The sequence below is a fragment of the Budorcas taxicolor genome, chromosome 5 (genome assembly GCF_023091745.1).
Source record: "Budorcas taxicolor isolate Tak-1 chromosome 5, Takin1.1, whole genome shotgun sequence".
NCBI classification, from domain to species: Eukaryota; Metazoa; Chordata; class Mammalia; order Artiodactyla; family Bovidae; genus Budorcas; species Budorcas taxicolor.
This window is the reverse complement of record NC_068914.1, coordinates 47,415,682-47,433,797: the sequence shown is the minus strand read 5'-3', so window position 1 is coordinate 47,433,797 and position 18,116 is coordinate 47,415,682. Positions and strand designations below refer to the sequence as shown.

Here is an 18,116-nt window from a genome sequence, read left to right as displayed (position 1 = left end):
ATTCTCCAGGCAAGAACACTGGAGTGGGTTGCCATTTCCTTCTCCAATGCATGAAAGTGAAAAGTGAAAGTGAAGTCGCTCAGTCGTGTCTGACTCTTAGCGACCCCATGGACTGTAGCCCACCAGGCTCCTCCGTCCATGTGATTTTCCAGGCAAGAGTACTGGAGTGGGGTGCCATTGCCTTCCCCATTTCCAGCCCTTAGGCTTAGGAAATCTGGTCAAGTAACATATTGGAATGTTTGCCATGTCTTCAGGTCTATTTGGATTAGCTGTTGTTTGCTCTCCTATATCTCCTTGGACCCAATTATGAATGGGCTTTTGCCTCAATGTCGATCTTAACCTTGTTAATTAAAGAAGTGAATTGAATTTACTATGCCCCTTTGGATAAAAATAATGACTAAGAATCTTTACTGAAACTGTCTTTATTCTGTGAAGATTTTTGCATCCCTCTCCCAGGTTAAGTCCTTTGTGAACACAGAACCCTTTAACTCTAGGGAAGTAAGTTTGAACTTTAAGGATTTGTTATGTATATTTATTCTTAAATTCTGAGGCATTTAAGCTTAACTGACACTTTTAGGCCAGAAAAAAAAAAAAAAAAAGTAGCTTGTATTACATTTCTTTCTTCAGAATTTGCCATTAGTGTCATGTAGAAAATCAGAACAAAAATGATAACACAAATTAGAAGAAACTAAAATAACTTGGGATCAAGTTGAACATAGTAGATAATGAGAAAACAGTTTATCTTCTGAAAAGAAGAAAGAAGAAAATATATCTTTTTACATTGAAGACGTTGTATTTCTCCATGCGGTCCAGTAATTTGTCTAGAGGATAAAGAGCTCTGCTGGCAGCATGCCAAGGAAGAAAATCCTTTTCCTCAGACAGGTATCTGATAATCTCCAGGGGAATATTCTGAGGCAAATACCCAGCTCTGCACAAAAAAATTAAATGTTAATTATATGCAGAAAAGATACATGATGAGGCAAAAATGAAGATTTTATGTATGCAAATAAAAGGCAGAAAGCAAGATTCATCACAGTATAAAGAAGCCATACTCAGAACTATAAGAATAAAATTACTCACTTTTTAAATATAGTCCTACTTAGGATCCCAATGCCCCTTAATATATACAGAGTTAGTGAGTAAAAAATTTGCATGAACACAAAAATATCAGCATGCATGTTTTTAAAAAGGAAAGAATGGTAGGACTTGAATAAAATCAACTCTAGGTATTTTCTTCATGGAAACCATTCAGAGGTCATGAGTCGTTGAAAATAATTGATTACTGAAATGAAATTCTGGGTTCTCAATGCATTTGTTTTACTTTTCATGTACTTCTGTATAATGACATTTAATCCAGGTTGTCCCCAAAAGGATAATCAAATTAAAACAGCAACTTCCAGTTTTGACTGTATTTGTTACATTACCGTACAAACATTTTTCAAAACTTCCTATTAAAAACAATTCTATCAATATAGCACCTATGAAGAAGAGCAGAGTTAGATTTAAAGTTTAAATTACAAAAACATGTTTAAAAATAGACTCTTCCTCTTTATTATTTTCAATAGGTGCTATGTCACCATGGGGACCAATGTCAGATTCTTTGGAAAATATGAAACAGTAGCTTTTAAAAACTGTCTGATCACAAGCAGCCCACTTTTAAAGAGGGTATATTCAAAGAGGGATCCAAAAGAAGTGAATATCCCTACACTACAGTGGACTGCATAGAAAATCCTCACAAATCAAAGCAATATGAAAAACAGTATGGAATACATTAAAAGATGGTCTTAGCCTTAAAGTCCCTGATGCATACACAGGGTGACACCATGCATTTGCTGATTTTTTACATTAATAATCAACTGAATATAGATTCCGAACACAGGGGACAGGTAAATATGAAGGCAAGCAAAGCCTGGTTCTCTTCTTTACTTACATTTCACACCATTATTTTTTATGGCATCACAAAATTAGATGGATTTTTTTATTTATGTTTGGTAGAAGGTGGACAGGGAGGGAGCAAAGTCTTCTCATCTTCATTTCCAGCAAGTTTGCCAGATTATTTAGTCTTTACTAATGTGATAAGCAAAAACTACTCTGTGCACAAAAATTAACTTGCAGCTGTGTTTATAATGTTCATAATAAAAACCAACTCTGAAGATTCTGCTTCAGTTTTCTTTGGATTTAATAAATGAACATACATCATCACTCTAATGATTTTGATTCACTCTTGGTATAAGATCAACCATAGCTAACACCTGACATAAATAAGAATAGTGAAAATAACCCCGAATTTCCACATTTCCATAAAATTCCCTGAAGTTTGTATGCCTTAGACTCCACCTAGGTTTGTGCCACTTTTCTTGTACACTTTCTATTTTATACATCCTTACAAAAATAGCATGAAATTAGGCTAAGGCAATAGTAATTAAATAAGAAACAAAACTTCATATTTTTGCTAATGTAGCATAATAAAACAGTCAAATTTTGCCTACAGGGGTTGTAAAAGTAATGATGTGGTTTTCTTCCTTAAAAATAACACAGCTTCCAGTATTTCGTATTTCATAATTTGTTTTTTCTGAACTTTTAATCCTAGATCTTAACTAGCATGGTGATCACAAATTTGCCTTCTCTAAAATTATAAAATCTGCATGCCGTGGATTAGATAATTTTAGAGTTGAAGAAGATTTATCTCGAACCCATTATTATTTTATTGAGGAAATAAGAAAAAATTATGTATTTTTTTAAAAAGAACCTTTAGTAAGTAGCTAATTTATTAGGGTCCTTCAGATGAGTTTGGAAAATCAAGAAAGGTGTTTGTGTCTATTTTCTCATGGATTTAAACACACTACCTCTTGTCAGGTACAATATATTGCATATTATTTCTTCCTTATAAATGGATGGACATCTTTCAATGACTTATGTTTTGGAAGCAATATGACTACAAATAAAAATATGACAAATAATGTTATGAAAAGAGACTTGGTGCAGAAAAAAGAGCCTGAAACTGAGGAAGAGCCTGAAAGCCTGAGTGCTCGCTGTACAATCAGGTCCGTCCATCTCTCCAAGCCTCACATTCCTTATCTGTGAAATAAGAGGCTTGAACTAGGTGATATCTTTTTTAGGTTTGGAAGCTAACACTTTTATTCTAACCCACTTACCTATATTTTAGCCTGTTTAAAAAAATCATCACCACAACAGGGGCATAATGTGTTTACTTAAAATTTTTGAAAAGAAATGCTTTTTCATTTTTATGTTCCCCATCATTCAGCTGTTTGATATGTATAAGTCTTCTAAGAGTCAGAGCTTGAATGTAGGTTTTATAGGACATTTGACGTAGTGTAATAAAATTAAACCAAAGCAAGCCTAAGAGAAATTTAAGCAATGACCAAGGCAAGTGAAGTATTCATTAAATCAAGAAATAGAGCAAGTTATGTTTTGAGTCCTTAAGGCAAAAATTGCTAACTGTGCACCAAAATCTATGCCCTGTTCCACTTCCAGGAATAAAGGATAATTCTCATTTCCTTGGTAGCTAGTTGTGGTCATGTGACTAAACTGTAGCCTATAGAGTATTAGCATTCCTCACTGTCAAGGTCAGCCCATAGACACCTTCATTAGTCCTCCATGTCCTTTTTCCCTAAAATGAATCTTTCAGAGTGACCCTGAACAGAACTCTTCTGCTGAATATGTGAGAAACCTACCTGGGGGTCTGAATGACTGCATCCCTAAGTACCAGTTCTCATACCCAATTCTGTTTTGTGTGCAGGAAATACACTTTTATTGCTTTTTCTTTATAATCCAAATGTATCTTTGGGTCTGTTTTATTTAAAACAATTAACCTTCTCTAATGCATTCTTTAAATAGAATAAGAAACAGATTACTCTCAAATTGCCCTCATTTTGTGTTGTTACAAACATATGTAAGTAATTATCTACTATATAATTCAATAAACTTGCATTTAGCCTGCTAGATCAAAGTATGTAGCTATACTCAATTGGGTAAGAGGATAATCAACTTCATTACAAAATTAAGACTTGTAACAGATAATGTTGGTGAATAAGTTACCTAGTTTAGATATGTGCTTGTGTAATTGGCTGGTAATGATATGTGTGATTAGTACTACTGATAATGCAATCAATATAGGAGAAGTGTGTGGAATCCTAGTGAATGGAACACTACATTAGCTCAAAGTAATCAGCCCAGTAGGAAGCACACTTAGGGTCCTGATGCTGAAATGCAGTTTCCTTAAATTTGCATCATCACAGGGAAATGTTACTAGAAAATGTGAATGGGGGGGGGGGCGGGGACAAATTTTTAAAGAATAGTGCATGTATAACTATACGGGTTTTTCCTCTTTTAGGAAGAAGCTGTAGATGATATTTATCTTCTCTACTCTTGAGGTGAGGCTTGGCATAAGAAATTAGTTATGAATCAAAACAATGGGATAAACATGTGAAAAGATGCTCAACATAAGTAATAATTATAGAAATGCAAATCAAAACTAAAATGAGGTATCACCTCACACCAGTCAGAATGGCCATCATCAAAAAAATCTACAAACAAGTAAATACCAGAGAGGGTATGGAGAAAATAGAACCCTCTTGCATTGTTGGTAGGAATGTAAACTGATATAGCCACTATGGAGAACAGTATGGAGATTTCTTAAAAAACTAGGAATAAATCTACCATATGAACCAATAATCCCACTACTGGGCATATACGCTGAGGAAACCATAATTGAAAAAGATACATATACCCCAATGTTCACTGCAGCACTTTTTACAATAGCTCAGACATGGAAGCAACCTAGATGTCCATCAGCAGATGAATGGATAAGGAAGTTGTGGCACATATACACAATGGAATATTACTCAGCTATAAAAAGGAACACATTTGAGTCAATTCTAATCAGGTAGATGAAACTGGAACCTATTATACACAGTGAAGTAAGTCAGAAAAAGAAATACAAAAACTGTATATTGATGCATATATATATGGAATTTAGAAAGGTGGTACTGATGAACTTCTTTTCAGGGCAACAATGGAGAAGCAGATATAGAGAACAGGCTTGTGGACACAGTAGTGGAAGGAGAGTGGGCCAAATTGAGAGAGTAGCATTGAAACATATACATTACCATGTGTAAAACAGCTAGTGGGGAGTTCCTGTGTAACACAGGGAGCCTAAGCTGGTGCTCTGCGACAACCTAGAGGAGTGGGGCAGAGTGGGAGGTGGGAAGGAGGCTCGGGGCGGGGGGAGGCGGGGCATGTGTAACCTATGGCTGATCCATGTTGATGTATGGCTGAAACCACCACAATACTGTAAAGCAATCATCCTCAAATTAAAATAAATAGTTTTTTTTAAAAAACACCATTGGGAAGACAGGAAAATGAGGGAAGTTTAAGCAATGGATAAAAGATTGCCTGCATACACCTATACAGTTCTTCCTCCCATCCGTGTGTCTCTCCCAACACACACATACCTTCTGCTCTTCCTTCTCTCATTACTGGAGCTTGCAATGGGATATATCTTTAGGCATGGAAGAGGATATTTTATAAAGGAAGGACATTAAAATCAGACTATATTAACTGATGTAAAAATGCACTGACCTTAGCTGGCTTTGTTTTCACCCAAGATCTAAAACTACTTGAATTCCTGTGAATGTTAAATCTTAAATCTTCTGTGATAGGTGGCTTGTACACATAACCTATTTTACCTTTTCTTTAAAAGCCTTTGGTTTCTGGGTGCTTGAAACTTAATGAAAAGTAAAAAGCACAACCTTCAGACTTTTCAGAGCATCATACTCCAGTCTTCATTAATTGAATGTTTATTTAAAAACAACGAATAGCCTACTACATATCTCACTGTACATGCAGAAGAGACTATAACTGTCCCTTAGGGCATAGATGTTTGAAGCAATTACCGCAATGCTTAATTAAGAAGCTTACTATTCTATCTACTGTTCTTTGCTATTCATTATTGTAAGACTTTTATGTGCTCTTTGTGGAAAGATATTGTGGTGGAGACTGAAAACCCCACTTGTCCACAGAGCACCACAGAATAAAGAGGGAACTACACAGAGGAGGTATCTGTGTCAACCATGGGTCCTTGTGATAAGTTCCCAGAGAAAACAAAGATATGGTTCAGGCATTGGCAAACCATTGTCTGCAGAGACAAGAAGAAATTACAGTTGGTCCTTCACACCTACAGGTTCTGCATCAGTGGATTCAACCAACTGTGGATCAAAATATTTGAGAAAAAAAAATTACAAAGTTCTAAAAAGCAAAACTTGAATTCACTGCATGCTGGCAAATATAAATGAAGCAATTATACCATATTTAATATTATAAGTAATCTGGAGACTATTTAAATTATATACAAGTACTATGTATGCCATCTTGGGCTTTCCAGTTGGCACAGTGGTAAAGAAGCTGCCTGCCAATGAAGGAGACACAAAGTTTGATCCCTGGGTCAGGAAGATCTCCTGGAAGAGAAAATGGAAACCCACTCCAACATTCTTGCCTGGGAAATCCCACGAACAGAGGAGCCTGGCAGGCTATAGTCTATGGAGTTGCAAAGAGTCAGACATGACTGAGTTACTGAGGATACACATATACACCAAGACTGTTATGCCCATTTTTTAGATTGTTATTATTCAGTCACTGAGCGATTGAACAACAACATATATGTATACACACATATATATATTGTCTAGCATACATACACATATATGTATACTATATGTGTTTATATATACATTGTCTAGAATACATGCATATGCATACTGTCAAGTAGTTAAGTCACATGCGAATCTTTTGCAACCTCAAGGTCTGTAGCCCGCCAGGCTCTTGTGTGCATGGGATTCTCCAGGCAAGAATACTGGAGTGGGTTGCCATTTCCTTCTCCAGGGGATCTTTCTGACCCAGGGACTGACCGCTCATCTCCTGCATAAGCAGGCAGATTCTTTACCACTCAGCCACCAGGGAAGCGCTATATGTATATATATATTGGCTGCACTTTGCTGCATGTGGGATTTACATTCCCTGACTAGGGATGCAACCCTGTGCCCCCTACAGTGAAAGTGTGGAGTCTCAACCACTAGACCACCAGGGAAGTCCTTTTTTTTAAGATAGCTAAAACTTGTAGAAGAGAAGCACCTTGCCAAGCTCATTTGACAGAGTTGGAATTCAAAGTCAGGACTGACAAGAAGCTCCCATGGTTCCCCTGCATGAGGTTCCCTCCCCAAATACCACTTTGAAATAGGGTTAAAGGCTTTCTTTCTCTCTTCCTTTAACATCTGTTTGCATGTCATAATCACAGCACTTAGATTCCAGATGCCGTGCTGTGCTCAGCCATGTTCGGCTCTTTGAGACCTGGTGGACTGTAGCCCACCAGGCTCCTCTGTCTTTGGGATTTCCTAGGCAAGAATACTGGAGTGGGTTGCCATGCCCTCCATTCACATCCCAGACCAAAGCACAAATAAATACCTAATAAAATCTCAGTGCTTTGAAGGGGAAGTAAGCAATGTTAGGGAAAGGAGATTTATGGGGAAATAATTTAAATAGGGTGTTTAGGGAAAGGTCTCCCTGAGGACATCTGTATGAAGTGAGAGAATGGTTTGCATAAATCTGGGAGGAGGGGATTTCTGACCAAGGAAACAGCAAGTTCAAAGGTCCTGAGACAGGGACAAATTTGGGATCTTTAAGATAACAAAAAGGACTTTGTGGATGAAACAGAATAAGCCTGAAACAAAGAGGAAAGCCTGAGGTTGCAGAGGTTGGTGGCACTAAATCATAACAGTTCTAATAAATTCTAAGGGCTTCAGATCATTTTTCTATGGGTGATGAGAAGCCACCGCAAGTTTTTGAGCTAGGAAATAGCATGATCTGATTTATGCTCTACAAGGGTGACTCACTGGAATAGAGAGCAAACTTAAATATGCCATGTGGTCTTCCAAGAGAGAAGGAAGTGAAATATGGTTGTCCAGTTGATCTCTCTCTCTTACTATATGAACTGTATTCATGAGAGGTATATAATCTAGTGAGTAAAACTGATGACATGAAAACAGACATGATGTTTTATTTTGTTTTTAAGATAGGTTATGCATGAGATTTGTTTTAGAAACAGTTTCTTATGCAGGTATCAGGAAAAAAAAATTCCAGAAGCTTATTCATGCATTTTTTTTATTGCTGCTCAATTTGCTAAAAACAGCATCAGATGATAAGGGAAGATCACTGAGAAATCACTTAAACAAGAACACATTTTAAAAACACATATACTGTATATAAGAGAAGTTATATATTCCACTTTGAGCTAATTAGAAGATTTATTCTAGAATTTAAATATAGAAAATAGCCTGAAAGAGTACCAGAAAAAATTACCCACATAGATCATAATTTCCATGGAAAATATCAATACAATTCTTAAAGTTGATATGGAATCCTTTCTAGGCAGTGAAATTTTCCAGTGCTCCACAGAAGTACATGGGACTGTAAAGAATAAAAAATTACAGCATGATTTTGCAGAGTTTGAGTTTACTGACATCAGGATATCAAATCATTAACCTAAAGGTTCATAAATCAGTGGAGCTTCTAACTTCCTACATAGCTGCTTTTTTAGAAAAATGTGTGAATAATAGGAAACTAAGAAAGATAAAAATATCACTCAAATCAAGGTACTTAAAAATAACTGGGTATATCCCCTCTTGCCTAAAATTTATGTCAACATTTTACTTTTTATATAGGTTTTATTATATTATATGTAAGTTTATATATTTAACAAGTTCATTTTCCATGCTCTTGAGAATGCCTCATAATTACTTTCAGAATATTTCAAGAATATTCTATTGGGAAGATAAGTGAAGCTCACCACTGTTGTGCATTTTGGATATAAACATATTTCACATCTCAAGTAACAGAACTATGGACATCTTCGGGCACAATGCTTTTACATGGCCTGGATGATTTTCCTTGGGTGGAACACCCAAATTAGAATTCTCATGCTACAAGTTATAAAATATTATGGTTCTTGGTTAATCTGAGTTCATGTTTTCAGGCTTCATCCATCAGCAACTGATCCTCAGACAAAGGAAAAAAGACAGTGAGTCACTGTGGCGGCCAATACTGAGTCAGCACTCCCAATGTGCTGGTCTCTATGCCAAGTGCTACACATACATAGCGCTGTCCTCATGATGATCTTCTGAGGTGAGCACCATTAATATCCTACAGATCAAAACAGAGGCTCAAAAAGGTTACCTAAGCTCTCCAGGGTCATATTGCTAATACGGGTAGTGCTGTTATTTGAACCCAATCTTCTGCTCCGAGCCTGATATTCTTAACCACTATTCTGAAAGGCCTAGAATGTAACTTTTTATTCCTTTTTCCACCTTCTAGCTAAAAAAGTGAGCATCAGAATATGGGGAAAACCAAATGGGAATCATCTCTGGGGCCTTGAGAACAACACGAGAACAGATGTGGAAAGAGAGACTGGTTTGGTATATGACTGTGCCTTTGAAGTGGGGGATTAGTGGACTCACTGTAGATATATCTTTTAGACTTTGGTCATTTGGGCCTCTTCTGCCAAAATCACTTTCTTCATCACTGCCCCTCACTCCCTGGGTCCCTTCATTATCATGTCTAATCTCTACAAGTCAAGGAACACCCACAGTTCAGACTCTGGCCTGAAAAGATTAACTCTAGTTAGCAGTAACATACCTATCATGAAGACCATGCATTGCAATAACACTTTGTGTTCAGAAATATGATTGACAGAAGTAAAAACCACAGAGTACTTGAGTATGGTCTAAAAGAGAAAGAGATAATCGCATAAAATTATGAGCTTTAATTTAAACAAGAGGAAATGTTTAAATTAACAGGAAATATTTTCCATATCAAGGTCTTATGGGAAAAGGACAAGTTAAGGCTGTGGAAAGTGATTTGGGGTTCTAAATTCAGACTGAGAAGAAAGAAGGACTAGAATACAAGCATACAAAGCATGGGAGAAACCGCTTCCTGGACAGGACTGCAGGGCACTGCTTGGATAGTCCACCTCATTTCAAAATCTCAACAGGAAAGCTCAAAATCAAGGCAACTCCACCCCCAGGGTATGCACAGAGGTACTGCTACACATATGTGGCGCCTATAACTGCTTATGTAATTTTCTAAATATACTGCTGAGGTCTAACTTTTAGGCTGATACAAAATTAAGCAAGAAGATATAATCCAAAAAGTGGATGTATTGGGTGTGGGGGCGGGGGGAACACTTTTGAGAGTGTAACCACGCCATGCAAAAGAGTCATGACTCAGTAGGGAGGCTTTTTAGAAGAGGAACAAAAAGCGAAATCTCTGTGAAATCTAAATCTATTAAGAGTGAAGCAATAGCATCCCAATTAATCCATGCTCTGAAGCCAACCTGAAGAAGCTCCTGGCCAAAGTTAGACATTTTGAGTATCAATAAGAATAAAAAACTACAATGGATTTAAACTCATCAAATATACTTAAATCCAGAGGTCAAAATGGTACTTAACTAAAGCAAAACAAAACAAAATAATTGGTCACTATGGAGAGAACTGGCTCATTATACCAGAGAACTGGCTCATTATTTTTGATGCTGAAAAATTCAGGGAAACAATCAGGTTATTTCCCCTGTCTTTTCTTAGGAACTGTATCACTGGGTCACCAAATAGTAAAGGAGAGTGGAGAGCAAGTTTCTCTTTGAAAAGCTATTTATTTTATAACTTGAAAAGGAAAGAATGAATCGCCATTTGTAAGTTCTAGTGACTTATTAGACCTGCAAATGTCATAAAAGGAGAGACTGCTCTTTCTTTTATGTGTTCATATAGAGTCAACTCTGAAGGTAACTTGCTAAAAGGCCTTAAATTAAGCCTCTAGATTTGATTACCGATTTATAAGTGATAGAAAACACAGATGATCATATAAAAACACAGAGTAGGGATGCAATCACCAAAATACACACTGTGGGAAATCATATAGGACAAACACCCTCATGCTTTATCAAACATTTCTTTAAGGTGAAGAAGAAAATCAACAGTTTAAAAGAGATTAAAAAATATCAACCAACCACAGCACAGTAATGTTATTTGGATCTTAATTCATACAAACTTAAAAAAAAATGGCATTTATGACACAACTGGAAATTTGAACATTTTCTGAATATTTGAACATTTTCTTTTGGTTTTACCAAGCAGCTTGAAGAAGCTCAATTCCCCTAGCAGCGATTGAAACCAGCTCATGGCAGTGAAAGCCCTAGATCCAAACACCTAGGAACTCCCGCTCTGATATTATAGAGGAAATACCAGTTTTAGGTCATTATGTTTAATAATGTCATTTTTTAAAATATACATAGTGAAAATTATTTTGAGAAAATGGTTTGATGCCTAGACTTCAAAATAGTACGAAAGTTTGTTTGGGGACACAGATGAAGTAAGACTGATGAGTTAATAATGGCTAATACAGAGCAAGGTATATAGGGGCTTTGATACAGAGCTCTAGAGGTTTTTATATACATTTGAAATTCTTTGTAATAAATAGTTAAAAGAATAATTGAAGTAAGAACTAAGTTTTATTTATCTGTGTAGCCCCAGTGTACATCATAAAACCTTCACATTGCAAATTGCTTAAAAATATTTGCTGAATAGTGAACTTCAAGGAAGGCAATGTATTCATTCTCAGTTTTGTTCTTAACAAATGGGAGCAACAGTATTTTTTACCTCCCAGGGTCATTGTGAGGGTTAAAAGAGGAGAGATAGAAGAGCAGTTTGTTCACCATAAAGTGTCACACACAAACGTGGAAAGCCTTCAGGCTGAAGAACCAGAACCAAATTCAACAATCACTTGTTCTGCATTTGTATTCTGACCTTGATTTGTTTCTTACAACGAGCCACTAAACTCATGGATAGATCCCAGCACATTCATTTTCCCCTTAGGGACAAAGTACCAAATGGTAGTGTAATTGCCAAGGGAAAATTATTACTCTGTTCTGAATTATTTCCATCATAAATCCAAAACCAGTCAGACAGGCTCTATCACAAAAACAACAGGGGTGCTGTACAGTGATGAGAACCCCACATACAAACACCCATAAATCCGAGACGATCACAGCCCTCCAAAGGCATTCTGAAACATGTATTTAAATCAGAAGGGGGAAGCCAGGCTGGCAGCATGTTGGTCAACACCATTTAAACAATGAAAATGAGGCGATTCACTCAGCTGTCAGCTAGAGAAATGTCCAGTCACCTGTCTTATATAGACTGTACAACATATGACAAGCATTATGTTTTTCTTTACACATTTTCTGTTGCATCAAAGAAACCAAGTGTTTTCATTTGGCAATGATAACAGTCATCCACAGTTCTCTTAAATTCAATCATAACTGCTCCTAGCATGTCAAGGAAACAATTTCAAGCAACAATAGTGAATGAGAGAAAAGGGAGTCAGAAGGACACAACTTCTGTTCCTGTCATGCATTTTTTCCTTCCCTAATCTTAGTAAGAGATACTCATTTTTACTTATGGAGAAATGAAATATTTAATCCAATTCTTTATGATTTAAAGTGATATTTTCCTGCCTCTCATAACATTATACCCTATCCCAAATTAGGGTAAGAGCCACTCAATGCTGTTGCAGATGAAATATGGAAGGCAAAAATACCTTTTATTATCAATGAGATAGAAAAGGGATTTCTACTCTATAATTCATTATACAGAAAAAAGGATTAATATCTTGGAAAAAATAGTTAGATAGTTGCAGCCCCTTAAAATCACGACTTAGGGAAGCAGGAACATTAGCGAGATTTTTGATAATTTGAAGAAAGGACAAAGCTAAATAAACTTGCTGAGCCACAAAGAGTACAGGAGTCAATGAGTATAAAGAGCATTAACAGTATAAAGAAACAAGGCAATCAATTTATTTGAGACTTTGTACCAAAAGGAATTTTAGATTTAGGGAATTTTCAACTCTCAGAATTAAAGCATATTGAAATAATTTGAAAACAGCCAACAGCTATATGGACTATATCACATGGACCACAACCTAGTCTAACTTAGTGAAATGATGAGCCATGACGTGTAGGGCCACTGAAGATGGATGGGTCATGGTAGAGAGTTCTGACAAAATGTGGTCCACTGGAGAAGGGAATGGCAAACCTTGAGAACCTCATGACCAGTATGAAAAGGCAAATGATAGGACACTCAAAGATGAACTCCCCAGATCGGTAGGTGCCCAATATGCTACTAGAGATCAGGGGAAGATAACTCCAGAAAGAATAAAGAGAGCCAAAGCAAAAACACCACCCAGTTGTGATTGTAACTGGTGATGGAAGCAAGGTCCGATGCTATATTGCATAGGAACCTGGAATGTTAGGTCCATGAATAGAGGGAAGTTGGAGTGGTCAAACAGGAGATGGCAAGAGTGAATGTCATTTTAGGAATCAGTGAACTAAAATGGACTGTAATGGGTGAATTTAACTCAGATGACCATTTTATCTACTACTGTGGCCAAGAATCCTTTAGAAGAAATGGAGTGGCCATCATAGTAAACAGAAGAGTCTGAAATGCAGTACTTGGAGGCAATCTCAAAAATGACAGAATGATCTCTGTTCATTTCCAAGGCAAACCATTCAATATCATGGTAATCCAAGCCTATACCCTGACCAGTAACACTGAAGAAGCTGAAGTTGAATAGTTCTATGAAGATCTACAAGACCTTCTAGAACTAACACTCCCAAAAGATGTCCTTTTCATTATAGGGGACTGGAATGCAAAAGTAGGAAGTCAAGAGATACCTGGAGTAATAGGAAAATTTTGCCTTGGAGGACAGAATGAAGCAGGGCAAAGGCTAATAGAGTTTTGCCAAGAGAATGCACTGGTCATAGCAAACACCCTCTTCCAACAACACAAGAAAAGACTCTATACATGGATATCACCAGATGTTAAACACCAGAAATCAGACTGATTATATTCTTTGCCGCCAAAGATGGAGAAGCTCTATACAGTCAGCAAAAACAAAACCGGGAGCTGACTGTGGCTCATATCATGAACTCCTTATTGCCAAATTCAGACTCTAATTGAAGAAAGTAGGGAAAACAACTAGACCATTCAAGCATGACCTAAATCAAATCCCTTATGATTATATAGTAGAAGTGAGAAATAGATTTAAGGGACTAGATCGGATAGAAAGAGTGCCTGAAAAACTATGGACAGAGGTTCATGACATTGTATAGGAGACAGAGGGCAAGACTACCCTCAAGAAAAAGAAATGCAAAAAAGCAAAATGGCTGTCTGAGAAGGCCTTACAAATAGCTGTGAAAAGAAGAGAAGCAAAAAGCAAAGGAGAAAAGGTAAGATATACCCATTGGAATGCAGAGTTCCAAAGAATAGCAAGGAGAGATAAGAAAGCCTTCCTCAGTGGTCAGTGCAAAGAAATAGAGGAAAACAACAGAATGGGAAAGACTAGAGATCTCTTCAAGAAAATTAGAGATACCAAGGGAACATTTCATGCAAAGATGGGCTCAATAAAGGACAGAAATGATATGGACCTAACAGAAGAAGAAGATTTTAAGAAGAGGTGGCAAGAATACACAGAAGAACTGTACAAAAAAGATCTTCAGGACCCAGATAAACAGGATGGTGTGATCACTCACCTAGAGCCAGACATCCTGGAATGTGAAGTCAAGTGGGCCTTAGGAAGCATCACTACGAACAAAGCTAGTGGAGGTGATGGAATTCCAGTTGAGCTGTTTCAAATCCTGAAAGATGATGCTGTGAAAGTGCTGCACTCAATATGCCAGCAAATCTGAAAAAGTCAGCAGTGGCCACAGGACTGGAAAAGGTCAGTTTTCATTCCAGTCCCAAAGAAAGGCAATGCCAAAGAATGCCCAAACTACTGCACATTTGCACTCATCTCACACGGTAGTAAAGTAATGCTCAAAATTCTCCATGCCAGGCTTCAACAATACGTGAAGCATGAACTTTCAGATGTTCAAACTGGAAAGGCAGAGGAATCAGAGATCAAATTGCCGACATTCGTTGGATCATTGAAAAACCAACATAATTCCAGAAAAACATCTAATTTTGCTTTATTGATTATGCCTTTGACCATGTGGATCACAATAAACTATGGAAAATTATGAGAGATGGAATACCAGACCATCTGACCTGCCCCTTGAGAAATCTGTATGCAGGTCAGGAAGCAACAGCTAGAACTGGATATGGAACAACAGACTGGTTTCAAATAGGAAAAGGAGTATGTCAAGGCTGTATACTGTCACCCTGCTTATTTAACTTATATGCAGAGTACATCATGAGAAACACTGGGCTGGATGAAGCACAAGCTGGAATCAAGATAGCCAGGAGAAATATCAATAACCTCAGATATGCAGATGACACCACCCTTATGGCAGAAAGCAAAAAAGAACTAAAGAGCCTCTTGATGAAAGTGAAAGAGGAGAGTGAAAAAGTTGGCTTAAAGCTCAACATTCAGAAAACTAAGATCATGGCATCTGGTCCCATCGCTTCATGTGAGATAGATGGGGAAACAGTGGAAACAGTGGCTGGCTTTATTTTTCTGGGCTCCAAAATCACTGCAGATGTTGACTGCAGCCATGAAATTAAGATGCTTACTCCTTTGGAGAAAAGTTAAGACCAAACTAGACAGCATATTAAAAAGCAGAGACATTACTTTGCCAACAAAGGTCCATCTAGTCAAGGCTATTGTTTCTCCAGTGGTCATGTATGGATGTGAGAGTTGGACTATAAAGAAAGTGAAAGTGAAAGAAGTGAAAGTGAAGGGACTCAGTCATGTCCGACTCTTTGTGACCCCATGTCCTGTAGCCTACAAGGCTCCTCCGTCCATGGGATTTTCCAGGCAAGAGTGCTGGAGTGGATTGCCATTTCCTTCTCCAAGGGACCTTCCAGACCCAGGAATCGAACCTGGGTCTCCTGCATTGCAGGCAGACACCTTACCATCTGAGCCACCTGAGTGCCAAAGAATTGATGCTTTTGAAGTGTGTTGTTGAAGAAGACTCTTGAGAGTCCCTTGGACTGCAAGGGGATCCAACCAGTCAATCCTAAAGAAAATCAGTCCTGAACTGATTGGAAGGACTGATGTTGAAGCTGAAACTCCAATACTTTGGCCACCTGATGCGAAGAGCTGACTCATTTGAAAAGACATTCTTGCTAGGAAGGATTGAAAGCGGGAGGAGAAGGGGCTGACAGACGATGAGATGGTTGGATGGCATCACTGATTCAATGGACATGAGTTTGAGTAAACTCCAGGAGTTGGTGAGGGACAGGGAGGCCTGGCATGCTGCAGTTCATGGGGTTGCAAAGAGTCGGACACAACTGAGCGACTGAACTGAACAGCTATATATTACAACAAAAAATTTTGTCCTTTGGGACATTAACTTGCAGACAATTTATAAAACCTCCTGAGACAGATGTTAGGGCTTTAAAGGATTTCCCAGATAGCACTAGTGGTAAAAAAACAAAAACAAAAACAAAAAACGTGCCTGACAACGCAGGATATATAAGAGATGTGGGTTTGATACCTGGGTTGGGGAAATCCACTGGAGGAAGGCACAGCAACCCACTTCACTATCCTTACCCAGTAAATTCCATGGACAGAGGAGCCTGGCAGGCTTCAGTCCCTGGGGTTGGACAGAGTCCAACATGTGAAGTCAACTCAGCAGGCACAGAATAGCTACATAGTTCTCTCTTCTCTAAATTTTAGCTAAAAGTTTCAGTTTAGCTAAAGTTTAGCTAAAAGTCACAAAAAATCCTGAACATATGGTATTTACATATAAAGGTTTAATTAATCTAGATCTCCAACTCAGAAATATATGACCTTAGCCTTTCCTTGATTTTCTTTAATGTTGATAATGTTTAAAAAAAAAAAAAAAAAAACCTTGGGAAAAGTAATGATAATGATGTTCTAACTCCTTAATGATAATTAGCAATTAGAGGACATTAATGGTGTAGATTTACTGTGTTCTAACAATGACACTCATTAATTTTAATAGTCCTATAGTTAAGTCCTTGCTTGTCCTCTGAAAATTTACCCTTCATTACCACTTGTAGGAAGTAATTTTTAAAAGTTGAAGCATCAATGAAAACACAAACAATACCAAAAACTGTTAGCTAATTCAGAGTAAACATACATATATATAATTTTAAAATACTATTACATATATCTTTACAAGAATAATACATTTAAAATGTTTTCTATTTTGCTAAAATGATTACATATAGTTCAACATTATCAAAATTCAAAGTGATATACAATTATAAAAATCAGAAATATTTCTCCAGTAAGAGAACCACTTTTATGAGAAGATAATTCTGAAATCTTAATTTAATGAAAGTCATTATTATTTAATGTACAATGATAATATGATAATAATTTTCACAAGAATCATATATCAATATTAAAAAGTAAAAATGTAGGCAAAAATATGACAAAGTGACAAAATCTTTTAAGGAAGTTATTGAGTTTTAGAAAAATGAAAGAAAGCTGGGATACTCCATAAACTATAATACACTTTAAAAATGAGCACTTCCTGTAGTGGAGCTTGGCACAACATTGTAAATCAACTATACATCAATAAAAAAGTTAAACAATTAAAAAATAAACTTAGACTTGCTACTACTTTCTTTCAGATGGAACTTCATCCCCACTAAACTATATTAAGATAATTTTCCCTATGGATTTATTCATTGTTAAAACTTTATCCATTGAATCCCTGATAAGGAAAAACAAAAAAAATCATGAGAAATGTCTATTTAGTTCTTTGGCCCATTTTTTGATTGGGTCGTTTATTTTTCTGGAATTGAGCTGCATAAGTTGCTTGTATATTTTTGAGATTAGTTGTTTGTCAGTTGCTTCATTTGCTATTATTTTCTCCCATTCTGAAGGCTGTCTTTTCACCTTGCTTATATTTTCCTTTGTTGTGCAGAAGCTTTTAATTTTAATTAGATCCCATTTGTTTATTTTTGCTTTTATTTCCAGAATTCTGGGAGGTGGATCATAGAGGATCCTGCTGTGATTTATGTCGGAGAGTGTTTTGCCTATGTTCTCCTCTAGGAGTTTTATAGTTTCTGGTCTTACATTTA

The 18,116-nt window shown here is 36.9% G+C and overlaps 1 protein-coding gene across 1 annotated transcript in view; it reads right to left on the bottom strand.

Moving 5' to 3' along the window:
* TRHDE (thyrotropin releasing hormone degrading enzyme) overlaps window positions 1-18,116 on the bottom strand; it is a 457,777-nt gene that overhangs the window by 45,260 nt on the left and 394,401 nt on the right. The window contains exon 13 of the mRNA XM_052640844.1: window positions 781-928. Coding sequence (XP_052496804.1) covers window positions 781-928 — 148 coding nt within the window. The remainder of the gene's footprint in view (window positions 1-780; window positions 929-18,116) is intronic.